Source organism: Corvus cornix, chromosome 1, assembly GCF_000738735.6.
Source record: "Corvus cornix cornix isolate S_Up_H32 chromosome 1, ASM73873v5, whole genome shotgun sequence".
NCBI lineage: Eukaryota > Metazoa > Chordata > Aves > Passeriformes > Corvidae > Corvus > Corvus cornix.
In genome coordinates, this window is record NC_046332.1 from 112,548,591 (window position 1) to 112,575,164 (window position 26,574).

The window sequence follows — 26,574 nt, forward strand, 5'->3', positions numbered from 1 at the left end:
GGACAAGACGGGAAATAGAAGACAAAGTTGCTTTACAGATTAAAAATTCATCAGGCAATGCACATTCAAAACCCTGATGCAGGCAGCAAAGAGGTCTGCAATCTGACCTTTCCAAATCCTAAAGAGATTCTTGGCTATGGAGACATATTCGCCTTTCTTGCTTATTGGGAAATTCTTTTCCACCAAAATTGGGACATATGTGTAGTAATGGACTGCTCTTATCATGTACGAAAAAAGCAGGATAGAAACCATTGCAAAGAACAGCAGAAAACTTCACTCAAACTATGCATCATAGTAAGAACAATTTTATATCCAGAACTGTAAAAATCCACATATAAAGTCACAAGCATTTAAAGTCAGGAAGTTTTTAGCCACAAAGAACTGATTCCATGTTCATCCCCATTCACCAAATGCCTGTTATTAAAACAACACCTAAAATATCAAAAGACTAGTTCCCAAACTAAGATATCCCATCAGAAATTCAGTGAAAGATATGAATTTGCCGTTGCAAATATGTTCTGATTCAGGCATAATTCCATAGGAATGTTTATCTTTCTTTAAATTTAGCACAGATTTAAGCCTACCTTTCCAAACTGATCACTGATGTGCAGGTATCAGTGAAACACAGAAAGGCTGAAGTAGTGTCAGCTTTAAGACCCAAACCTGAAATCCCCCTTCTTGCTGCTGGCTGGCAGCGGAAATGGCGCTGAGACCTGCGGGTCTTGCACAACCCGAGTTTCATGTTCATTGTGCACAAATTGCTTTCCCGGGGTGACTAAAATCAAGAAAAAAATAAAACATGAGCGCGGCAGACTTTAACCATTGGTGCTGTGGCAGCTTTGTGCTGTGTGTCACAAACGCTCCCCTTGGCAAAGGGGTCCCAGCTCACAAAACGGACCCCTTGGCAAAGGGGTCCCAGCTGGGTTGAAGCTCCTGACAACAAGCAAGGCAAACACAGCCACTGATGAGGAGCCAAAACCGAAACTGCTGAGACCGAGAACCGCAGCTTGCAAACAGCCGGGTGGTGCTAAAACACCCCCTCACCAACACACCTACGACAGCTCCAGGTGCGCTTGTGCTCTCTGTCAAATCCCATTTAGTTATTTACAAAATATAAATATAGAATAAATATGCTATTTATGCAAACATACACCTAATGTACTTTGAAACACAACTTTCCCAGTTCCCAGGCAGGATTCTTCGAGATCCCGGAGCGCACGGGCTGCAGTCCTTGCCCTCCCCCGGGGCTGCGGGACCGATTCCAGCGCCTCGCAGGGCCAAGAGGACTCCGCTGTCTCCGTGCCAGGGCAAAAGCAGCCCAGGCCTGGCTCCCCAGTGCTTCCCAGCAGCGGTGAGGGGTGTCCCACTTGACGGGGACCGGAGTCCTCCCCGCGGGGGAGATGGATTTCCGGGGAGGATGGGTTTGCGGGAGCCGGGATCCCCCATCCAGCGGCACCAGCGAGGCTCTGGGAAGCGGTCAGTGGGGATGGGCGAGTGCCTGAGCCCCGGCACCGCCAGGATGGGCTGTGCCGGGCTCCTCTTTGCGCAGCGCACCAGGCGTTCGGAAAGCGGAAATCCCCGGCCAAGGAGGCGTGGGAGGGAAAAGGGAACGGCCCGAGGCGGGCAGCTGGTGCTCGGCACGGCTCGGCTCAGCTCAGCACGGCTGGTTCGGCACGGCTCGGGCACGATGAAGCCGCGAGGGTGAGTGGTGGCCGCGGGAGAAGGGTCGCTGGTCCCGCTCCGTGGGCGCGGGGGGACACGGCGGCCGCTTCCCGGGAAGGGATGCGCATCCCCCTTGGGGAAAGGCGAGCTTTGCTGCTGCCGCGGGCAGGGAAAGCGCCGGCAGGGGCTGGGCTGCTTAACTGGAGGCAGGGGCGGCCCCCGGACCGGCTGCGGAGCAGGTCCCGGCCGCCGGCAGCGCTCCCGGAGCCGCGGGAGCGGGCGGGGACCCGGGGCGGGGGGAGCCGGGTGTTGCCAGAGCCCCCCAAGAGCCCGGGGAGGGGTCCCCTGTCCGTCCGCGGCCATCGAAGGCTCCAGGCAATTAACGAGCCTTTTATGGATATATTCAGCTGAAGGGTTGCGATGGGACGTGACTCACCTGGGCTGCACTGCCCAGGGTAGCGCTGCTTTACAGCAGGTGTTAGGAAAGCTCCGCAGGAGACCTGTTTAGGGCACCTGCTGTAAGGGAAGAGCCGTGTCGCCACAAGGTTAGGGGACAAAGTGGAGCAAAGACCCCGAAGGTGCTATTGGAGGCATCAGGATATCTCCTTGCCTGGCTAGAATGTGTCACATCAGCAACATCCCATGGCTCTGAGATGAGTAGCGATGAAAGAGTTGAGGTGCTGGTAGGAAGAATCATCTCACCCAGCAAGAATGTATATGTAAGGGGAAGTGCAACTTTCTCCTGTTTCACATGGCATTTTAAAAAACTTGCAGAAGAGGAAGGTGTGGGAAAGAATTGAAAAAGTAAAAAGATTAAAATGTTTTTTAAAAATTAAGAAAGCAAGAACCTAAGAAGGTAGTGCAGCTATGCCAGCACTTAATTAAGCTCACTACTAGTGTGATGGACACAGGAGCTGAGTGAAAGTAGTGGGCAAAAAGGAGGTTTCTCTGCCAGCAGAACATTTCTCCCCTTTTCCAATAGAAGCTTGGAATTAAAGCTATTCCAGGGGAACATTGTGGGTTGACATTGCCCCCACAAAACCACAGCTGCAACCTCCTCCAAGTAGGAGGATGAGGTGTCTCTGGACCTGTCCAACCTCGACTGTGGCATCACTTATTAAAATAAGAAATCAAAATCCACTTTGTATAAATACATATGAGAATCAGTTCTGGTTGAAAATCTAAATGTTTGTTGGTATTAGGAAGTGCCTACCATGGGAAATTCCCTAGGGAGTCCCATAAAGATCAGTCAGATACTGTTTTTGTTCAATTCAAAAGAGTTGCTATATCCATGGCTTCCAATTTGGGTGGGGAATAATAAAGCAAACACAGACATGGGATTAAGAAAGATTGAGGACTACATGAGTTGAGCTTGCCAAAACAGATGTCTACAAGGCTGGCACAAAAGTGATGACTCCTGCACAGTATAAAAAAATACAGCAGGAATAAAATACAAATCCATGTGTAAAAGCCACTGTCAGAGACAGAACAGAATGTTTAGGTGTGCTTCCTTGGGAGATTTCCTTTGAGACTGGCTGCAGATTTTCTGAAGTAATAGAGCAGAGATTTTCCACTCTGGGCATCCACTTAAACTTTTCAAGCTTCATCTATCATATCATTTCAAAGGACACATAAAAAGAAAATAAAGTGTCTTCTTTATACAAAAAGTAATACAATTCAGACTGGTTCACCCCTAAAGTCTCTTTAGCTCAGTCTCTGGAAATGAGGCTTCAAGCAGAGGTAGACTTTGTGTAAGGAATGTCTTCTGCTTTCTGCATGGGAAGCTGAATATGTTTGGGAAGATGATAATTTTCTTGGGGGTCAGGTGGGAATTAGAGACACTCCGCAGCAGCAGAGGAGCCCCAGGTTGTGCCCAGGCAGGAGGTAGGAGTAAAGCTGGGCAGAATCAAAGCTGTGTCTGGGAAGTGATGTATGAATTCCTATGCTTGGCCGGACAAAGGAGCTGAAGCCGTGGAGAAAGGGCAGGAAGCCTGGAAGAGAGGGGGTTTTGTAAAGCACAGCAAGGTGAGAAATGGCTGCTGGGAAGTGAACTTAGGTTAGGGCGTGGAGGGAAGAGGGCCAGGCAGGGCAGGGTTGGTTTGGAGGGACGGCAGCTCCCAATGTGGGTGGGAGACCCTGGAGCTCCATCCTGGTGGACACGGCCTGCTGGGAGCAGCTGTCCGCTTTGCCCCAGCCCTGGGCTCAGTGCTGGGCCTGGCTGAGGGCTGAGAACACCAGGGGAAGGGAGCCAGCTGTACCCAGGCAGTGTGGCTTCACAATCCTGCCTGCTTGCCAAAGGCAAGCTGGGTATGCTGGTAACAGGCCAGTGCTTTTGTCACTCCGCCCACCAGCTCAGCTTTGCAACCTATTGCACCTGGGGCAATATCAAGGTGAGCAACTGCAGCCACACAGTTCACATTCCAAAACCTTTCCATCATTCTTTCTTTTCCCTTCCTACAGCAGTCTGGAGGAAGGAGAGCACAATGTGTAACTAGATGTGGTGGCTAAAGGCTATTTTAAAGTAACTCATACGGAAGTGCTGTCCATTTATGTCCCTTAAACCCCCATGGGATGAAAGTTAAATCACTTGGCCTTTATAGATGGGTTAAACTGGGTTTTCCTATGGCATCCTTTCCTTTGGGGTAACTCCTGCACAGATTTGCCCCTCCTGAGTAATCAAACACACCAAATTCTTTCCAGCAAAAACCTTTGCACAGTCTCCACTATCAGCAGGTTTCCTGTTTACACATTTTTACTGAGTGCATAAGCTGGTGGGCAGCATGGTTAGCTGCTATTTGTCCTTTAACCAGATAAAACCATAACTCCTTGAGTTTCAGCAAAAGATTGGAGAACCTGGGTTTTGACCTGTGCAGCCACTGTCCTTCCCAGTGACCCAGATAGGCTCCAGAGCCTGTTTGTCCAGCAAGCCCATTGATTCTTTCACAAGAGAAGACAGGCACAACACCAGCTTCATGCCCTCTGCCCTGATTCCAATATTAGTGCATTTTGCTGCTATTTGTGGCCTTGGCCACCAAACCACTGCTGACTTGTATAAACAGAAGTTTTGCAGCTGTCAAAAATGCAAATACTTAATGGGGCATTACACAGGAGCAGTACCTAATTTACCTACTTCTGCCACTATATTAAAACATTCAATATTGGGTTTATTGCTTATTTAAACAACAGAGATGCAAAGTCACTTGTAACACTTGTTTGCTTTTCGTCTTAGGTATGGATTTCTGTTACTGCTCCTTCATATCCTGAAAGCTGGTAAGTTCAGAAAAACTCAGTTAAAAATTAAACTGCTCTCCCTTTAATATGTTCGGCCAAACGCACAAAGTAGTTGTAAAATGAACAATACAAACCTCTGTGTGTTTTCTACAAGATACTGAAGAATTCCTCAGTGTGAAATGTTTCTCTGACATGCATCAGGGAAGGAAGAAACAATCAATTTCTATCAGTTTCATTGCAGAGAACAGCAAGGGACCGTATGGATGCTCAGATTGCTTTGCTTGCTTCAGCAAGTTCTTATCTCTGTCAACAAAAGGCCTTAGAAGTGGAGTAATAAGAGCTGCTGATAAGCAGATCTAACATGCATGTATACTCAAGGCTAGAATTATGCATCATGGTATCAAGTAGCCAGTATTAGTAATTTTACTACTACTATTAATAATTTTACTACCGTTCTAAAATATCCCTTGCAAAACAAAGGTAGATTTAAATCACATCACCTGATGATATATGAATGTTTTTAGAGTTCTCTCCTCTGTTATTGCTTAATCACTGAGAAGGACCTCAATAAAGTCACCAAGGAAACTCCCTGGCCCCAATATCATGACAAACTGTACCAGACTGAGTCTCAATAGATGCTGGCTGGCCTGTTTCTGCCCAGTAATGGAGGTGCACCCATTGTGCCAGGGCATTACTTTTACTGCTGTTCCAAGTGGTTTCCCAAAGTCTGAGCCAAGAAATTGTGTTGCAGTTCAAGCCTGTTACTTCCAGTCCCACCGCACAGGGTTTACATGCCTGGTAAACATCCTGCCTTTCTCCCTGCAAGTGCTGTGTCTCCCTCAGTGGTGTTTTTAGACCAGGGTGCCCAACTCAGCTGTGTAGATGAGCTATTTCTGAGTCCAGTGCACCCTCACACCCTCACAAAGACAGGTCCCCCTTTAACATTGTCACCTCCCTCCACACGCTGTTTCCACATTTCCAAACCTTCACTCCTTCGTCTTCCTAAATCATCCACCCACGTAATCCCTTCCCCCAGCTGTAATCTCTCCCATCCTGCCCCATGCCTGGCCCCCTCCTGCCCCCCAGCCTGACACTTACAACACATACACTGCTTTGGTGCCACCAACCAGTTGCACCAGTGAGGTTTTGGCTGCTGGGCTGGAGGTGATGGATCCTCAGCAGGGAGGCTGTGGCCAGAGCTGCCCAGCCCTGTGGGACTCACTGACCTGTGCTGTCTGCATCACTTGTCAGCCACCTCATGCCTTTGCCTTGCTCACCTGGAGCTGAGGATGCCTTTCTCATGTCTAGAAGGCAGGAAATGTGTTCTGAAAGCCACATACGATCCTGACTTTAGGTCAAGTGACCCTCAAGATGTAAATGTCTAATGAATGTGTCACTGGAGGTATCTGGGCAGGCTGATTTGTCAGCTGAGTGTGTTTGTTGAGAGGGTGCCACCAACAGTAGCAGTAAAATGTGGTTGCTTTGTCATGCCAGCTTTGAGAAACACTGCTTCTACTCCCCTTCTTAATTATGCGGGTCTCAAAATAATGGCAGCACTCTTTCTTATCAATGTTTCCACTTGTGATTTAAGTGGAGTTATTTGGCATTTTTCTTAATTAAAAAAAAAAAAAGGAAGTGATTATTAAAGCATGTGTCTGCAGTCAGTGGGCAAAGTGAAATGTGGGTATCCATGGGGCTGGGAATGATTAAGATTGGTTGGCCTTCAGGGAAAAGGTTCCTTTGGACAATGCACAGACAAATGGACATGAAGAGAATTAGCCACTGGCAATTTGGGGGGTAGGAATGACTATGAAGTGAGCACACTCACCCACCTGCTATAAAACTAGTACTAGAGTCTATATGTGGTAGAATGTACTTGAAAATAGTTACTTTTTTCCCCACATAACCTCCCTTTTTTCTCTCTCTCTTTTAATCTTGTAGTTATTGCACTAGAGAAGAAGAACATCATCAGTAAACTTGGAGACAATGCCACACTAAGTTGCATTTATAACGAAAGAGACTTGCAATTAAAAAATCTACGAGTATATTGGCAGTTAGCTGATGATGATCAAGGAAAGTGTTCAGTTGTACATGCACTGATCTCTGGCCAAGACAATAACAGTAATCAGTGCATTCACTTTAAAGATAGGACTCAATTATTCTGGGATAGGTTGGAAAATGGTGATTTTTCTCTGCTATTACTAAATGTCAGCCAGAGAGATGAACATACATACAAATGTGTGGTACAGGAGAAAACTGAATATACCCAAGTGATTCACCAGGCAGAAGTGGTTCTCAGTTTAGCAGGTAAGAACTTGTGTCATTTTGCCCAAATTCTCATTTCCGCTTTTCAAATTCACGCTATTTCAATGTCATATTTAAGCACACCTTTAACTTTGAAACAGACTTCTGCTCTTTCCTGAGATGAAGTCTGCTTAATTTAAATGTTACAGACAGAAAATGTAAACATTGGAGAATACATGTAACAAGTGTTTACTCAGTGTCTGTTTCTTTTCTTCTTGTTTTTCATGGATATGAGGGCTCTTGCATGTGACTGGGTGACAGCAGCTTAAGTTGGTCCTTTCTTCCTTTGGGTTTGGCTTTAAGCTTCTGCCCTCCCAGTGATCCTCTCAGCTCTCTGGCATACAGACCAAATCTGCAGGTGTTTCCCTTTCAAGTCATAAGGGTGTTGAGAAATCCAGCAATTCTCCTTCAGAAGCCATGTCAAAATTTTGTCTTGTCAGTATGTTTCAAAATGTCAACAGCTATTTCTTTTTTTTCCTACTCTGCAGCGAGTTACAGCCAACCAATACTCAGTGGACCAATAAGAAACAGTAGCAGCACTGGAGAGGAGGTGACCTTCAGCTGCAAGTCTGGCAACGGATACCCAAAGCCCAAAGTTTACTGGATCAATAAAGTGAACAACAGTCGCCTGAATCCATCAGAACTACAGATCACGCCCCACAGCGATGGCACTTTCAGCGTTTTTAGCACACTGAGGGTGAAAGCCGCTTCCAACATGCAAATAGAGTGCTCCATAGAAAATGAGATGCTGCAGGAAAATCTATCAGCCAACTGTAAGTCCCTTCATGCGGCCTCACGTTTTCTAGATGGCAGGAACATCAACTAGTGTGTCTCTATCTGTAGATGTGCACTAGCGAGGACTATGCATTAATTCAGTAGTTCCAAAAAGTGCTGAGAAGATCCCAGGCTTTGTTTCAAGCTCTAGTTATGCTTAGCCATGGACTTGATGTTTAATTCTTCCACATTGAAGTGAATACCCCACCAAGTGTATTGTGACAACAGCACTGAGAAGCTCTTGTGTCTGAGGCAGTCTCAGGGCTTTACCCTTTAGTTCCTCAGGAACGATGGTTTGGGGAATCAGGTTGTTTTTTAGGGGCTACCATAGAGCAGATCCATGATTTCTGACCCCCTACCCAATGGCCTTGCAACACTCAGATTTGCTTTTTACTCTGCCTAGTTTCCAAGTTAAATTTTCAGTCTCCAAAACTCAATTTAATACAGTGCACGACTTAAACTAGGTCTGCAGCAAATGAGCAATACGAGCTCAATAGAACAATGTACCTAATAGCACTAGTATAATATGCTGGTTATTGCTGATGTGATGATTAATAGTAAAAGCAAGTATTTAGTCACTCAACTGTTCACAAAACCAGAAAGTTACTTTTAAAAAAAAAGCTATTAAGACCTTATAGTTACAGTACCACTGCTGCAGTTCATTATTTCCAGAAAGCTGTGTAGGGAATCTGGCTGGAGTGGGAAGGCTGATCTGGAGGTGGCTGTTTGATCTCGTTGCTGTTCCTGGTCCTGCCTCCAGCCACACCTTTCTCTCACAGGTCTCTGCACCCTGGTGCAAATTAAAGGAAAATTAAAGGAAATTAAATTAAAATTCCTTCCCAAATTAAAGGAAAATTAAGTAACCTCATCATTAGTTTCCTAATGGCATTCTGTCATATTGTCTTCTGAGGGAAAAGACCTTCTTATTACTATTTTTTGGGGTTTTTTTCAAAGTCTCACCATCACACTTGAAAGAGTAAGAGATGTGATCTGAAACCTTCAGTTTGCAGCAATGAATGAAGAAGATTCTTCACTAACTTCAGGGAAACAGGTTTTCACCCATCTTTCTGAATACCATCAGATTTACATTACAGATTCTGTATAGATTTATTTTCAACTGAGTCTAGATACAAGCCCAAACATACAGTCTCTCAAAGCTGTAAGGAAAGAAGAAAAAGGAAGAAAGAAGGATGGATGCAATAAGATGACAGGGAAGAGTAAACTGGTATTTAGACATAATTAGTTGGAGATGTGTCTTGCCCAGAAGGAATCACCAGAATCACAGTGATATGAATAGCACAAATCTTTAGTCCTTCCGAATTTCTTTATGCATGCAAAATGTGGTGAAATATTTGCCTGGTATAAAATGTGAAGATTTACACCTTATTATATTCTTTTCTATTTTATTCTAGACACGCAGCAGAAGAGAAGCAATGGTTCTGGCACAGACAGTGACGAAAACCTAGAAAAAAAAGGACGAGGTGCTCAAGCAGCTGGCATCATTGCCATTGTCATTCTGATAGGTCTTCTAACTGTTTTAATCTGCTGGCTGTGGAGAAGGAGGTCCTCTAATCTAGTGTCCTACACAGGTAATGAGACACTTCATTTGCATGACCAAATTTTAAGAATTCTTTTTCACTTGCCAAAATACTTAATGTTATCCAACAGGAAGAGAGAAAGTATGACTAAGCTGCCTGCACATGGCAGCAGGAAATCACGCCATGATTAAAAACTTGGGGTACACTGGGGAGGAAATGTAATGCCCCAGGGTATGTTATTCTTTATGGTTTTTTCCTCCTGTGTCTGAGCCTCACAGGAAGTAATTTCTGGATGTGAGAGTAACTCAGAATTTGTGCCTGCTCAGGCCATGGTGTGTCAGCTGTGATCCCTGCAGGCTCTTTCTGGACAGATGGCATGAAACAGGACTGGGGTCAGTAGCTCACTCAGCTGAGCACAGTTTGAAGCAGAAACCAGAGCATAATTCAGTCCTGAGAGCTCTAGAGTCACTGGCTGGATGATGAAGGGTCAGGATCCCACTGGGATCAAGCAGAAATGTAGCTTGTCTCACTGTCACGTGTGTACTCTTGTGTAGCTGGATTTGCCCATGTGTGACTCTAAAAAGCTCTAAAAGACATCTCGTGAACCAGACTGAGTCTGCCAATGTACCTGAGTACTTGCTCTAAGCCCCTTTGTAGCTGTCCAGGAGTTAACGTCTAAGGGAGCCAGGACAACCACACTTTTCATGGACAAAGACAATCCATGTTTTCAGTCCATGCCCTCTTCCTCAATGCCAGCAAGCCTGGGTACCTCAGAAAAGATCAGGGGAAAGCAGGGTAGTGATCTTGTCCAGGATCTGCAGCAGCTGTTGTAGAAGTCATTTTGTTCCTTCAGAAACAACCCAAGAGTGAGGCAGGACTTTGTCCCAAGATAAGGAGTAAGGCAATCACTTCAATCCCAAAATCTATCCTTCCTGAAATGGTAGCCTGGATTGTAAGCAAATAGAATATTGGACTGCATTTTACAGAACATTTAGCACACTGAACCTTCAGATTTAGTGGATGTTCCTTAATATTAATCTCATTTGTCTGAAGACTGTGGTTATCTATCCTGCATGCTGAAACCCATGCATTTGTTTCAACAGATGTCCAACCAAATGAAGACCAAGGAGGACTCAGCTGTAAGTATTAATAATATATTATTTTATTTGTCTCAAGAGCAACTTAACTTCATAGCTTCAGGACTCAAGTTCAGCACAAGCCTCTAGATTAGACTGGCTGGATGATACAAACTGAAGCATTTTTTGGGCAGTACATCCTAGAAGATCTCGCTTCATGTGTGTGAACCTGAGCCTATACACACCCAATTTAAAAAAAACCCCCTCTCCTTTCCTAGAAAAAAAAGTGCTGTTCAGACCTTCACCATGTTCATATTTTTATAAGCAAGACTGCAATATTGCAGGCCAGCTGGTTTACTAATTCATTTATTATTTATAGTAGGGGAAAAATAAAAATTGGGTAAAAAAAAGGGAGATTTGGAAAAACAAGCTAGCACAGAGGACTTGCAAGAGTACAGAGAGGGTGAAATACCTGCCTATTTTATATCTCATTTGGTAATTTCTACTGGAGAAAACAAGTCAGCAGAAAAGGCAGAAAATACTGTGGTTTCACCAAAACTGTAATAGTTAAAGCATAGTTTGCTGTAGCAGATGCTGTGAATGTACCCAATTCATAGCATCAAGCAGAAGCAAAATGACCCTCAAATTAAAAAATCTTTTCTGGAACTTCTTTGGCAGTCATGGAAACTGGGTTAATTGTCAGTTATTTTCCAGACTGCAGCCAACATTTGTGTTTGCTAAACATCAACAGGCATTGCACTCCCTCCTGCAGAGCATAATCTGTGGAGGAGGATGGATTTTCTCCTTAAAACAGAGACATTTTCTCCTTTTGTTCCTGTGAACTGCATTAACGTAACAAAAGCAGTTAATTTAAGGTCAACTTTTTCTTCTCCAGACTTACTTATACCCTTCTTGATTAGATCCCTGGACTGAGCCCATAAGTAAAAAACCTCTGTGACATAAATAAGAGTAAATATTTATCTTGTATTGAAGGCTGCTGTAGCGTGATTTGTTCACAAAGAACAAAGCAAAGACTTCCACATGCTGTCTTTTCCTTGACATGTCTCCACACCCCTTGTGGAAGAGGATGTGGGACAGCAGCTTTGGTGGCTCACTGATGACAAAAGCTGTCCCACCTCTGAGGGCCATCTTTTGGGCATCCCAATTTAAGGGCAACTTGGACCAATACCAGAGAAATGAGAATGATCCAGGGAATGTGATCTCTGGTGAGAGATTGGTTATGTCTGTTTAGGCTGAGAAGGCCAGGCTGATTGAGGACACAATAACAACTCTGTTCAGAGTGCTTTTATAGAGGATGGGACAAGTCATTTATTGTGCTAACCCAGCTGACACTGCACTTATGGCACAACAGACTTAACAAAGGAGATTTAAGCTAGATGTTAGAAGAATATGTCTGAGGGTAATGGTAGCTGAGCACTGAGGCAGAGAGTTTGTCCAGCTATCAAGTCTCCATCAGTTCAGTTTTTTTGCTTTGTTTTTCCCTAAAAGAAAATCTGGCAGAAATTACTTATAAAGCTGGTACTACTTTGGTGCAAAAGATGGGCTCTAGGAGAAATTCTAGCCTTATTCAATCACCATTTGGTATTTTCAAACCAGTTATAGGTGGTAGATGGGGGTAAGGCACTGGGGAGGTGCACCCAGGGGGGTGGTGTGCCACAGCATCTTGCTTTTCAATACTGCTGTAAATGTACTTCTGTTTCTGGCACCTTATGGAGAAGGTCAGATTGTTTCATGGGCAGTGAGAATCCTGAATACTGCAAACCAGAATGAGATTACTGAAACTAACTTTGCTGTTAAAAAGGAAAAAAAACGAGTTTGGAAACTGTGAGGAAGGCAGATTGTAAAGAAGAGTAACTCCATCCGGGGGGGGTTAGTCTCTGCAGACACCCATTCCAGTTAGTGGGGCAGGATGCTCTGGTGAGGAGAGAAGCCTGGGGAAGCTGTTTTCCCTTGGCCACAGATGGGCTTTGTGCACCTCATTCTCTGAAATAGTTTAAAATGAACCCAAGGTGACACTGACATCCCTTCCCAAGGGAGGGGGATGTTAACAAGAGACCACTTTTTCCATTTGCACAGAGAGGCACTTCCAGACTGTGGCATGAGGACAGAAAGCCCTCAGTGTCTTGGGTATCCAGGCAGGACTTTGCCCCAGTCAGTTCTCTCTCAGCAGCATGAATATGTCTATTCCATAGCTTTGCAGCTTGTTCCACTGGTTATGTAGGAAAAACAATGCTAGGAATGATTATTTCTGGGGAAGCTTTTTGTCTGTTTTTTTATAAAAAGAAGTTATTTTGTTTTTAGAGCACCTGCCTAAATGGAAGGTCTGCCAACAGTTTGGGCAGCTGGAGATATGTCAAGAGAAGCATCACTCCCTCAGTGGCAGCATTGTTTGTAATACAAGTGACAGATTTCTGCCAAGAGAGATGGCAAAAAAAAAAAAAAAATAAAGCTTCTAGAACACAAGAGACAAGAAAATCTGCTGGATTTTCATTCCAGCCACTGACTGTGTCCACAGAACAGTGGACAGTTGTGTCACCACTCCAGCTCAGCACTTTGAACAGTCGTCTGTGATTGTCAGTGATCTGGGCACCTCTAACTGGGGAAAGCAGAAAGCCTGACACTCAGCTGCTCTGTGCCAGACCACTGGAAACTGGTGACTGTCCAGTCTCTCATCATCATCCTCTAGGACTTTGTCAGGAGCAGAAGCAGCCGCGTTTCAGGAGTGTGGGAAGTTCTCGCTGTCACCTTACCCTGAGGATGACTGCTGCATGTGGAGAAAGGCAGCTAAAAACAAAGAAAGAAAACTGAAGGACTCTGCAAAGTGAGATTTGTGACCTTTTCCATGTTTCTTTCTCTTTAGAGAAAAATCCTTCCATTGTCTGTTTTCACCATGTTCATGTTACTGTGTACAGAATCAGGCAGAACACTTTGACCCAGTCCTCCAAAAATGGGAGTTGCTCTAAAGGGGTTAAGTACTGAATGTGTTAACATAAGGGAAGGTGCCTTCTTTAAATGCACTTGATAGCAACATTTTGGTTTTTACCAAATATTCCACCAAAAAGGGGACTTCCACTTTCGACAGGAGCCAGCTGTGAGAAAAAACAGGCTGTGGAAATCTGACCAATTAAAAATAGTGATCTCTGCTGTGTTAATGTCAGGTTACCTGGACTTACCCTTTTCAGGATGGAACAAAAACTGTGGTTGATTCTGCTTGATTCAACTGAATCTTTATTTGAGCACTTTCCCGTGGCTTCTGGGGAAGATTTTAAACTGAAGGTTTTAAACTGAACTTGTGCTTGTGTCTCATCCTTATACCCACCCAACAAAACAAAAAGTGCAAATTCTGTCAATGTGTTGTCCATGAATATCCAGAAAGCCAAGAACTGCAGTTTCCTTGTGCCAGTGCATGTGCCTTGCTGTTTCAGCCCTAAGTCAGCCAAACTGACTGGTTGAAAACAGCAAAACAGTAAACTTTGCTGATTATATGAAATTTTGAAGGAGGAGGAATTTTTACTAGCTGTCTTGCCCAGATGTGACTCTGAACCGTGCCATAAATCAAGTCCCTCTTGAGGAGAGAGAATTTTCTAAAAGTCCTTGCAAGGAGTTTCAAAGATAAACTGAGACTCTTCCTTGATTTTCAATGCTTCCAGATAGTTGTTTATTAAGTCTTATCAGAGGAACAGAGCCACTAGCACAACCCAGGTACAGCACAGAGCTCAGAAAGCAGGAGTGAAGTCTCTCTATCAAGATTTACACAGCCTTTTAAAGATATTTTAACCAATAGTTACTAAAAACATACATTATTTTCACTTTACTACCAATTATTCAGTAACACGACTAGGAACTGTGGAATTTTCTATCCAGTCATTCCAAACTACTTTTACTGCAGAACATGGAGTAGTAGAAGAAGAAGGAGGTTTGGAGAACTACAACAATCCTCCACTTTTATATTTTTTACTGTTATCTATTTACTACAAAGAGAAGCCCAAAACCTCTAAATTTTTCACCCTGTGACAATCTTACATAGCAGTCTATCACCTAATTCACACCACTCTATTTTCTAGTTCTTGTCTGATCATTGGTAATTTTTTCCAAGGTTGGAGGTAAAAACAGTGTTGTTCAGGGGGGTAAGAACCCTTAAAAACAGGCAGAGAAATCCTCTCGGCACTCTGGGTTCCTACACAGATGGAACTGTTTCCCCATCTTGTCATGGGGGGATGGAGATTATTATTTTAAACTGAGCTCTGGAAAATCTTGACCTCTCCTGCACCAGTGGTAGACTAAAATTAATGATTTTTGTGAACAAGTCATAGCCTTGTTTGTTCTTGCTCTGTGCTTGAGGCACTCCAGTATCAATTCTGAGCTCAGACACTGATTTTTCGTATCAAGATCAGCTTTCAAGTCCCAGCCAAATGAAAATTTTGTTATCCTCGCATCATGTGGAACCCAGAACCATTTGGTAATAGTGTAGCAGTTCTCTCTTGTCAAAGCAATACGCCCCCACGGAGGCTCCCAGCTGAGCAGCTGTGCTTCTCTCATGTCCATGAATCCAGATATTAGATATTTTCTGAATCCAGATCTAGTCTTCAGTGAACCCGAAAGGGAACTTGCTTGAGGAAAGCTTACAGACACCTCAAAAATGTGAACAACATCTGTGTAGATGTGCAGGGTAACAATTTCCTAGTGGTTCAGTAAAAAGTCCTGCAGCCATTTCCTCCTTATCTGTCACATGAAGTTGTTTTGTGCAGCCTCTGGTGCTGCTGTACCAGACAGAAGCCTTTTCTATAAGGCGTTTCCACTTTTATATTCTGCAACTGTAATGGTTCAGAGATGTAAGAACTGACCAGGCAGTCACTCTGCAATATGTTATTAAAACTAATCTGGACTGGTTGGAGTTTCTTAACTTCTGGGCTACTTTATGGATACACCTAAATATAAAAGCCTTTTCTTGCAAACTCTGTGCTTTCATTTAGTTTAGGGTTCCAGCTATTCTTGGAGGTAAGTAAATCCTAGATGACGGTTGTTACCATCCAAAGGACTTGGGAATTCTGTAATAAGAGTTTTTGTCATCATGTGCCATGTTTATATCTTAAATAAAATCTATTCATTCTTCTGGATGTGTGAGTAAAGGTATTAACACACAGAGACAGATCAATCCAAGCCATTGCCCCCACCCAAAGTGGGTTTTACTTTCAGCCACATCCTTCAGTGTTCCTTTTCAAAGCCCTCAGATAAGGGGAGACAAACACAACACAGAGCTGACTGCCTTTGCTTTATTTTGGTTCACCCAACAAAATCCCTTGAACGACACAACAAACTCCACAAAAGCCACACAGTAGCCTGAAGGCAGCACTAAGCCTGGGCTAATTCATCCATTTCTCACCCAACTTTACAACCCCAAGAAGAGCAAAGGTACAACACACACTCCTGCTTCCAGAACTGAAACCAGCTCATTGCACTCCCTCAGATCAGTCTTGCACCTGAGCACCAGCATCCCTCTGTTTGCCTTCATTAAAAACAGCAGCTCACATGAACCACATGTCCCAAGCAACAAACACATGCACAGGAAAGCAACACTTGATGCAGCTTTGGAGGAAGACTAAAAAATGGATTCACTTTCACAGAAAAGCGAAAGACTTTTGTTGTGGCATGGCTGGTAAACCACAAATGGAAAGCCCCAAGAGAAAACATGTGTTGCTACTTAGTGATCTGAATCCATCTGTCCTGTTGTCAAATTCACTATTTAAATCTTTTTACCTGTGAGAGCTGAAATATCTCTTTTGCTGAAAAAAGCATTTCCTTTTTCCACTTAACAACCCGGACTCCAATAATTTTTCTCAGTAGCCATTGTGCTATGTAAAAGAAACCTTATTAGTTGCTTTCCCAACTTGCAAAGTGAATCTTTCTCAGATTTGTAGCAAACAGGCACAGAAGTTCACATTACCCCTTAAGTGTAATTTCTGGAACCTCTCTCTTTTCCAGAGGAAGAGAAACTGCTCTAAAGAATAATTGAGTACAGCCTAATTCCACAGGGAGAGAACACCTCCACCCCCATAGGTGTTAGGCTCTTAGGACTTTTCCTCTCAATATGTGGAGGGCATTAGGGCCTTCATCACCTTCGTGATATATGGGATGAAATAATTGTAATCTGGTCTGCATTTGAGGATTATTGTGCAGCTCCTGGAGCAAGTCTGGAACAAGGGTACAAAGGTAATTAGAGGTCTGGAGGACCTCAGTGATGAGGAAAGGCTGAGGGAGCTGGGCCTGTTCTGCCTCAAGAAGAGACAGCTGAGAGAGGACTTCAGTCATGTCTCTTACTATCTGCAGGGAGGGGTCAGAGCATGGACCAGGCTCTGCTTCGTGGTGCTGAGAAGCAGGACAAGAGGAATGGGCAGAAACTGATAGACAGAAAGTTCCACCTGAACATGAGGAAGAACTTTTTGTTGAGGGTGGCTGAGCACTGGAACAGGTGGCCCAGAGAGACTGTGGAGATCTTCCCTGAAGATACTCAAAAGCTGTCTGGACACAATCCTGAGTAACGTGTTCATGGGGATCCAGCATGAGCAGGGAGGCTGGACTGGATGACCAACTGTGGTCCCTTCCCAACTTACCCATTCTGTGTTTATAAAAGGCACCCCACATCTTTTTTGAGGTGACCTCCTCTGCAGCTTGCATCCCAGAGAATTACAGAGCAGTAGCTTCTATCTCATTCATCTTTCAGGACGCACTTACGTGACAACAGGTCAGTTTGTACAATTACCTTCCAACATAGGAAAATGCTTCCAATATTTCCTGTGTTATCAGCACCACTTAGCATAATTGCTGTATCTGAGCCATGCTCCATGCTGTAAAATGTGAGTCCTTGGCAACTACTCATGTGACATTATTATTAATCACAAACTCTCTGTTTGCATATTGTTAGGAAAGGGCCTGTCTCCCATTTTAGTCTGGCACAGAAAACTGCTGTGGAGAGATAGATGCTCATATATCAAGGACACTTAGGCTGACCTTTGAACTTGCCCAAAATAGGTGCCAACAATTTACTAATAAATTACTTACTTGTTTTTCTGTAATTCCACGAAGTGCTGCTTAGGACAATTGTATAACTGACAAACTTGGACACAGAATTGTGCTCAAGAGTCACACAAGGCTGTAGCTGACTTGGTGCTTGTATCTCCAGTGCAGAGACCTTCTTCCACTTGCTGGACTGGAAAGTCTGCTCCTTTGCAGCGTTCACCCCAGTAGACATCGTAAGTCAACAGAAGCTGTTGGCTAATTTTGAATGGGATTACACAGCACAAAAAAAGTTCACCTCTTAAAAAAAATTCAGAGGGAGGAAAAGATACCTTTCAGACTGGAAATCTTTTAAGAATCTGTCAGTAAGAAGCTACAGTAATACACAGCCATAATGTGGACAGGGAGTGACTGCAAACATTTTCTTCTTCATTTCTTCTGCCAGATCTGTGCTGGCACATGTCATCCCTCTTACAAAACTGAGAGTGCATTTTCAAAACAAGATCAGATTTGCTTGCAAGAACTACTTTTCCACAGCATCATGCTGGACTAGAAGCAACTCTATACCTCTTAATTAATTCCTTTATCAGTCAGACTTACCATTATTGTGTTACCCAACTTCTAAAATGCATCACCACTGCAGTTATTGCAGTTACTGTAGCTAAAAATCAGTCAAGGAACAAAGGTGAAAAATGCCTGAGGTGTAGCTAATTTTATAACAGTAGGCAAATATGAAATCTGTTTATCACCTTAACGGAAGTCTTATTAAGCAGCTCAGATCAGTGATTAAACTCTGCATCAGCAAAGTACTACAGGTCGCATCATAAACCTTTCAAAGCCTTTTCTTTAGTTTTCCATGCCCTCATGACTTAATTCTGGGCACGCTCATATTTCTATCTGTCTCTATCTGCACCACAGAGGGCTGGTATTTATTTGAGGTATATTATTGAATTTTCTTATCAAAACCATGAGAAAAATCCAGCCCTGTGTTGGTTTCTGACCTACTGAACAAGGCAGGAGGACAGGCCAGAAAACGACTGTGCTTTCCAGGAGAATTCATTGACTGTTTCTACACAGGGTGGGGCAGGGAGACACCACCCCAGGAAGGTGTCCTGCACTCCTGGCACCAGCTGACACAGAAACTGCATGCCCAGAAACTGAAGGTGTGGAGAAGGTGAAGGAGTGGCTTTGGAGACAGGGAAGTCTCCAGGAATCCCTGACAGGGTGAGCCTTGGTGCCAGGTCTCTTCTCAGCAGGTGGGGATCCCATATGGAGTCCTGGGCACACCCCAGTGCCGAGGGGTAAGTGCCTTTGAGCAGGAAAAATTAAAAGAATGCATAATTAAATACATAAATAAATAACTCCCAAACTTTTCACAACTGTTCTGTTTAACTTCAGATTATCTGTTTATTTATTTGGAGTTGCATTTTTCATGCCTACCATGAGGCAGACAGCTGCCTGCCCATGGTATTTGCATGGGACAGTTTGATCCAGCTGAGAGGAGGAAGAAAAAAGAAAAGGGGGGAAAAATAATTAAAATCATTTAATCTGCTCCAGCCCAGTAACAATTCGCCAGTCCTCAGGAGATGAAGCTCTATGGGAAAAATTGATTGTTTTTAAATTTATTTTTATCTAAAGTAGTCCTTAAAGAAGAGCTCCCAATAATAAACATATACTCCGGCCAGCTGGAATGATTAACCACAAAACCACCAGGCATGCACAGAGTGAGCCAGTGCCTTTCATCACCATTTTTGGCAATCTGGCAACTGCTGACCAGCTTCACACAATGTGCCTTAGGTTCATTTTTGAGCAATTCCTACTGCATCACAACATAATCTGGGTAGAAAAGTATTTCCAAACAAACATTCAAACAATGATTCCTCAGAAACAGAAAACTTGGCCAAAGCAATCCACCAGTTTTCTGTGGCTGCATTTATTGCATCAATAGACCTTTGAGTCTTGGGAAACAGTAGTAGATATTCCACATGTCGAATACCTCCACTAGTACTTTATACTATACCAGTTTTTGCATTAAAACTGGCTTTAGAGTTCCCAGGTCACAGGTTGCTCAGGCTTGAGCACGCCACAGCCACGAGGGATACCGGGCACAAGAGGTGTGCTCCTGCCTGCATATTTTTCAGGAGTTTTGGGGTGGGGTTGAAGGGAAGAAAAGGAATTGTTTGGTTTAGTCTCCAGGCAATGCTGCTGCAAACAGCAAGGAGGGAACCACTGAGCTTTTGCACCTAGGCAGAAGCCAGGTAAGAAGTAGGCTGTGAAGCTGGAAATGGGCCCTAAACCCCTCCTACACAGGTCTGGCTCTACAGCCCAGCAATCTTAATCATCTCTCACTGCACATTTTACAAAGCAAACTATAATCTCTGCACTCTCAGGTAATGGCATAGAGCACCCAGACTGGCAATAAATAATTGCATAACATATCCCTGATATATCTCAGCTGGAAGCTCCACGCAAGCAGTCAGCACAGTTGCAGATGTGAGCACAAAGCAGCCGCACATAAAAGTGTATTTGAACAGAGATAAAGTGTAATTTAGCAGGGTGCAAAATGCTGGTCAAATTTTGCAAGGAGATAAGCAAGAAAGCACGTGGCTCCCTCAACATCCTTGTCTGAGTGGCAGAACTTTCACAGACTGGATGCAAACACAACTAGAACGTCACTGCTTTCATTCAGACTATTTATTTTTGGGGAGGGTAGATTGATATTCTTATCTCCCCCGCACCCCAAAATGTCAAAGCTCATGTCCCTGCTCACTGCCAAGACCGCACAGACTGTTTTTTACCCTCTTGAGGTGCTGCGCCCCACAGGTTGGCAGAACACCAACTTAATTATGCAGACAGTGATTAGAGCCTGCCTGAACTTTTGCACTAGGAAAAATTGTGCTTCCTCTCATGAAATTTAGAAATAAATATTGATTTTTAGCTCAAGGTGAAGTCCAGGATCTGAAGAGCTGCTGCTATATACTTTGCCCATCACAAAGTTTCTGCTGACCCTGGTGTCTCTGTGGGTCACAGCCACAGGGAAGGTGTTGGGCCTTAAGGACACTCACAGCACAGCAGGTGCTGCTGAACTACACAACTTTCCCACTATTAGACCAGCTTCAGATAGGCCAGGGGTAAAGGACTGCAGATAACAACTGCAGAATGGGCACTTTAATTGCTGCTAACATTTACATTAACACATAACCCTTCTGAGGCAGAAAGCCCTCTACAAAATATAGCAAGAGTGGCTGGATCTGCAGTTGTGTTTAGAAATGAATGCATTAGGCTTGACAAAACTCACACAGGATACGAGAGAGCATAGGTGGTGAGAGCATAAACCAAGGTGCAGGGTGTTTTTGCTCTTGGATTTCACAGTATCCCTGCCATGCCTAAATGGAAGAACTGCCCCTATAGTTAGCCTTAGCTTGAGCAGTTGCATCAGTGAAGGACTACAGATGGGATTGCTGGGACTGTGCTGAATCTCCCCCCCCAGGTACCTCTGCTCAGTGCTTGGCTTACACAATTCACAGGCCCACAGAGGAACCCAGCTGCACCCCCAAATGCTATTGTAGTTGTAAGTGAGCTGGTTGGAATGTTAAATACCTTTTGAAAGATGGGTGTGCTCCCCACACATTTCTAGGCAAAGCAGAGCCCTCTCCCTACCTGATTGAAGCAGTCACATGCACAATACCAGACTCCCCCTCCCCAGCTCAGGTTTCCACCCTGAGCACGTTTGAGAGCCCTGTTTTGGCCAGCCCAGGGTAGGACAGTGTAGTAGTAGCTGTAACGGAGAAAAGAAGAAAAAAGAAGTGGCTAAGATGGAGAGTTTCACTCTTTGAGATGTGCCAGAGTCCCACACACAGAGATGAAATGCAACAAAATGCTTTTTCACTGAATTGCCCAGAGGGCTGGAGAGATGGGGCAGCACCAGGAAAGCTGGGAAGGTCAAAATACAGCTGGGGTGTACACATTGTGAGACCTGTGATGACATTTTGTTCATCACAAGGATCTGCCAAGCAACAATCAGGCTCCTCTTGCTGCAACAAGGGCAGGCTCAGCCCACCCAGCCCCTGCCCTGCTCAGCTAAAAAGGCAAGCTTGCCAATGTCATTTCGTCTAGTTTGGGGAAAAGGATGCTGAGGTGCTGCTCCTTCAGCACCACACCTAAAAGAGTTCAGAGGACCTGGGCAACACTCTTAGTCATGTGGTTTTTGTTTGAGAGTCTTGCAAGGAGCAGGCACCTGGGTGTTTATGTGTCCCTTCTCACTCAAGGTAGTCTATGATTCTAGGAGAGGTTCAGATTTCCCACAAGAAAGCATTTCTTTACCAAGAGAGGGGTCAAACACTGGAAAAGGCTCCCTAAAGTGGTGGTCAGTGGTCCAAGCCTGTCAGTGTTCAAGAGGCATTTGGACAGTGCCCTTAAGTTTTGGTCAGCCCTGAAGTGGTCAGGCAGATGGACTAGATGTCCCTTCCAATGGAAATAGTCGATTCTATTTCTTACTTTTTTTGGGTGGAAAGCAAAGAATCATGGAGCAACTTATACTTTCAACACCTCCATGTTTGTGCTTTCCACACCTCCTGATCCTGTGAATCACCTTCAATCAGCCTGAAAGTATTATCATTTAAGGGATCACACTGACAAAAGTAGCAAAATTCAGCTTCACAGTCATTCCTTTCTCACAGTTCCCATTCCTGTTGGCATGTTCAAGTCATTAGGCCTCAGTTATAAATGGATATTTCTTGCCAAGTATCTGCTATTGCCAGAACTTAGGACATCTCTCAGACAGCAATGCTGCTGATTGTTTCCTCTTCCCCTGCAAACGAGCATACTGCTTCAATTTTTGCTACTCTGATTGCACCATGAAAAGACTTCCACAGTTGCTCAAGTGGTTCAAAAGCCAGTATGAAAACTCATTATTTTCTCATATCTCTGCATCTGCCTTCATCCTGGGATAAGAGTCCTAACCACATAAGGTATTAGCTAAATTTGTGGAAACAAGTGAAACCAGCCGCAACCAGGATTGCTTCCCACGGGCTGGAAAGCCTCAGTCTGCAGCCAAAAATGACAAATAAAGTACACAGATTCAGGTGCTCACCAGCCTGATGTAAACAGTCTTTTTGTTTCCACCTGAACTGGAAAAGGATTAAGGTTTAGCAACAGGAAGTAAAGAAGGTGAGCATGGCAAGACACAGCTACCACTGGTCTGTACTGCCTTACCCAAAAAACCTTGCTGTCTTCTGCTCAGAATGACAAAAGAAGAAGAGTTTTCACTTTTCTTCTGAAGAGAGCTTGGAGCAGAGGACTGTGTTATTTGGCTCATCTGATAAAAAACCAGGAGTGAGGCAAAGAGAAAAAACCCAAGTTTATTATCATATAAGATCACCAGCATTGATGAGTTGTGATGAATAACAGTCAAAAAAAGACTCACCTTTTGGGAGTACTCTGCCCGCAGGCTTAGAAGCCATTCTGACTACACACACAAGCAGAGGGAAATAGACAACTAAAAAAAGGAATATTGCAAGGTTGCAACATGCTAACATAACACCAAATGAAATTATGCAGATCCCTTGTCCAGTCTGCGCCAGTACTTAGCTGAATGCAAGTTTGTATTCCAGATACAGGAAATTAAAGTATATAAACCATTCATTCTTCCATCAATTCACTTGTAGGTGATGAAAACAGTCTGGCTCTGACTGTGGAAAGTATCTGATTCACTGTGTTTGAATTAGCAGATGTGTGGGCAACTGTGTTTGGTAACAAAGCAAGGGAGTTGTGCCCTGTGGAAAAGGAGGCTGTATTTTGCTTCTGCTGGAAACCTTTTAGCAAATATGCAAGACATAGCAAATGGAGGGCAGAAAGCACATTTCTACAACCTGAAAGCAGCATGACCAAGGCCCTGACCATCTGAACATCTCCAAACACCGAAAGTGAGGAGCCCCAGGGACTGAAAACCAGCAAGACATTAGGCAATGGTCTACAACACATGAGTCAGCTTAAAATTTCTGTCAACTTGGTAGCTTGTCTCAACAAAGTTTTGTTCTGTGCTTGGTTTGTTGCAATGTGTAGGAAGCAAGAAAAAAAAACATACCAAGAGGCCTGCATGGATGAACAAGGAGATCCTGGCAAAACTCGGGCACAGAAGAAAGCATGCAGAGGGTGGAGCAAGGGTAGGTAACATGGAAGGAACAAAGAGACACTGTCTGAGCATGCAGAAACACGGTTAAGAAAGCAAAAATCCACTTGGAATTGGATCCATTCAGGGTCTTGATGGGATGCACCAATGAGTACTGAGGGAGTTGGGAGATCCCATTGCAAGGCCACTCTTGATAATCCTTGATGGATCATGGCAATTGTGAGCAGTGCCAGAGAACTAGAGGAGAACAAACATCACCCCTGTCCTCAAAAAGAGAAAGAAAAAGGATCCACATTGAACCCAAGTCAGCATTGTCTCCTTGTGGCAAAGGTTAATGGTATCCTGAGCTCCATTAGGCAAAATATTCCCTGCAGATTGAGGGAGGTGATCCCTTCCCTCTCCTCGGCGCTGATGAGGCCACTCCTGGAGTTCTGGGCTCTCCCATATAATAAATACATTAAAGGAGACAGAGTGCAGTGAAGAGCCACAAAGATGATGAAGAGACTGGAGAATGTGCTCTGTGAGGAAAGGCTGACAGAGCTGGGGCTGTTCTGCCGGGGGCAGAGAAGGCTCAGGTGGCATTTCATCAGTGTATGGAAATACCTCCAGGGAGGGTGCAAAGAGGACAGAGCCAGGCTCTCTTCAATAGTGCCCAGGGGCAGGACCAGAGGAAATGGGCACACACAGGAGGCTCTGTCTGAAAATCAAGTAAGTGGCCTGGCTTGAGCAGGGGAGTGGAACCAGATCACTTCCAGATGTCCCTTCCAACTTCAACCACTCTGGCACTGTGCAAAAGTTATGACTGGATTCTGAAAGTGTATAGCCATAACAACAGCAGTCTCCTTCAGGTCACTCAACCCATGCTAAGTTGAATAGGACAATGTTGAAAGAACAGGAAGGGAAGGAAGAAAGAAATATTTCTTTCAGTCTATTCTTTCCGTCAAGATAAACAATTATAAGCCAGTATTGCACTGCTGCCAGGTCCTCATTTTCTTTCAAGTCTGACTACACTCAGCATAGCATGGTGGAACACCGAGCGATCACAATATCTGTGACATAAGCCATCAATGAGCCTGGAAAAAAAATATCTCCAACAAAAACCAACTCCAAACCAAAGCACAACCACACAACCACACTCTGGAGAGCTTCATCCTGGTGAGCACTCACTACAGATCAGTGTGATCCTTTGTATTTATCACTGAAAATCAAACTGAGTAATAACTCTATGGCCAGAACCACAGCCTTTACTCCAGACCATTAAATGACCACAGGTGTCTGTGGCTCCTGCATTTTTGTACACTGAGAGGTTTTGGAAGAACATGTTAGTGATCCATATCTGCTACTTCCTCCTGCAAGATAGGAGGACAGCAATAATGTGAGAAAATAATGGAAGACACAGAGGGTATCTAAGCACAAAGCTGGAACACAGTAGCCTTTCCATCCTCATGATTTTTTTTGCTAGGTGGTACTTAATCACCAAGACAATGCACCTCAAAGACAAAACACAAGAAAAACTTGTATTTAATGACACAGGACTTTAAAGAAAGGTAGTGGAAAAGGCTACTGAAATCATTGGACACACAGGGGAATTACCTCAGCTGATGGTTTAAATTTAGGCTTGTTCAAAGCACATGCAGAAGGAATTAGCCTACGAAGCATTAAGGATACACTGAGACATCCTGAAACTTTGCTATGGAGTGATTTTCTTTTATCTGGACATGGCACCTCTGAGTCAGATTCCAACAGTTGTATTAACTTGGACAGCACTTCTGCTGTTGTGAGAGGACCTCTCAGAGTAGGATTAGGGTCTTCCAGAAGAGTAGCTCTCAGAAGAGCATGAGGGGAAAAAACCCCAGCAATATTACTTTCTCTTAACGTTAGTGCAGCCATAGATGGTTTTAAGCCTTCCACTTTTGTGTTTCAGTGCTAGAGAGAAAATAACTTCTACAAACTCTGAAGTTTTTTCCTCTGCTGTGTCTTCCACTCATCTAAGTGTGAGTTGCATCAGGCATTCAAAGCCTTCCGAAAGTGAAGTGCCTCGGGAAATACTCTGGATTATCATTGCCACAGGAGAAAATGAGCAACTCCATTACAGCCCTATTTGAGTGAGACACTACACATTGCTGAAATACTACCATGAAGCTGACTGATTTATCAAGTGTTACTTTTGAAACTGTTAAGCAGAGTGTGGGTGGCTTTGTTTGTTTTCTAGCATAATGAAATATGACTTTCTAGACTTTCTTCAAGTATTTAACTTCTATCTTAATTAAAAAAAAAAAAAAATCAGACTTTAAGTTGTTTGGTTTTTTTTTGTATGAGTGTTACATATTAATATTTAAATTCATCCAGCATGATTAAATAGCAAGATCTCTATTTAATCCAAGCAGAGGAGGAGCTGAGATTAATGGGAACAGTGGTTGTAATACTACTATTTATATTTCAGGAAAAGTATTATTTAATACTTTTAAATAATAATTCAAATCAATGAGTATGCCTTTTATGGCATGTTTATATAAGGTGAAGTTCAACACTAACAGTGCATTAAGAAGTGTGTGTACACAACTATAAAGTAAACAAAGGGAGATGTCAGGATTCAATGCAAGAGACACTACCCAGAAACTGGCAGTTTGAATAAGTGTTGGATAAAATCCACCAAATATATTTTTCCACAACTGCTGAATTGTGCAATTATGCAACTATGGGCAAAAAAACCCACACTAGTGAAGCAATGACCTTGGCAGGAAATGCCCATTGAAAGAAAAACTTAAATTCCTTTATGAAATGCCACAGCAGACCATGCCAGACGCACAACTGAGCCCATAGC

At 43.8% G+C, this 26,574-nt stretch overlaps 1 protein-coding gene across 2 annotated transcripts; it reads left to right on the forward strand.

Moving 5' to 3' along the window:
• The first annotated feature begins 1,358 nt into the window (after positions 1-1,358).
• ICOSLG (inducible T cell costimulator ligand) lies at positions 1,359-13,940 on the forward strand. 2 transcript variants are annotated; one of them, XM_019283011.3, is made up of 7 exons: positions 1,359-1,701; positions 4,892-4,932; positions 6,835-7,200; positions 7,686-7,970; positions 9,384-9,560; positions 10,613-10,648; positions 12,908-13,940. In XM_019283011.3, coding segments are annotated over exons 1-7 (1,191 nt in total). In that variant the 5' UTR covers positions 1,359-1,417; the 3' UTR covers positions 12,910-13,940. The 2 variants fall into 2 exon arrangements, with proteins under 2 accessions (XP_019138556.2, XP_020440833.1); XM_020585244.2 differs by having other exon boundaries at positions 13,293-13,940.
• Positions 13,941-26,574: the final 12,634 nt, after the last annotated feature.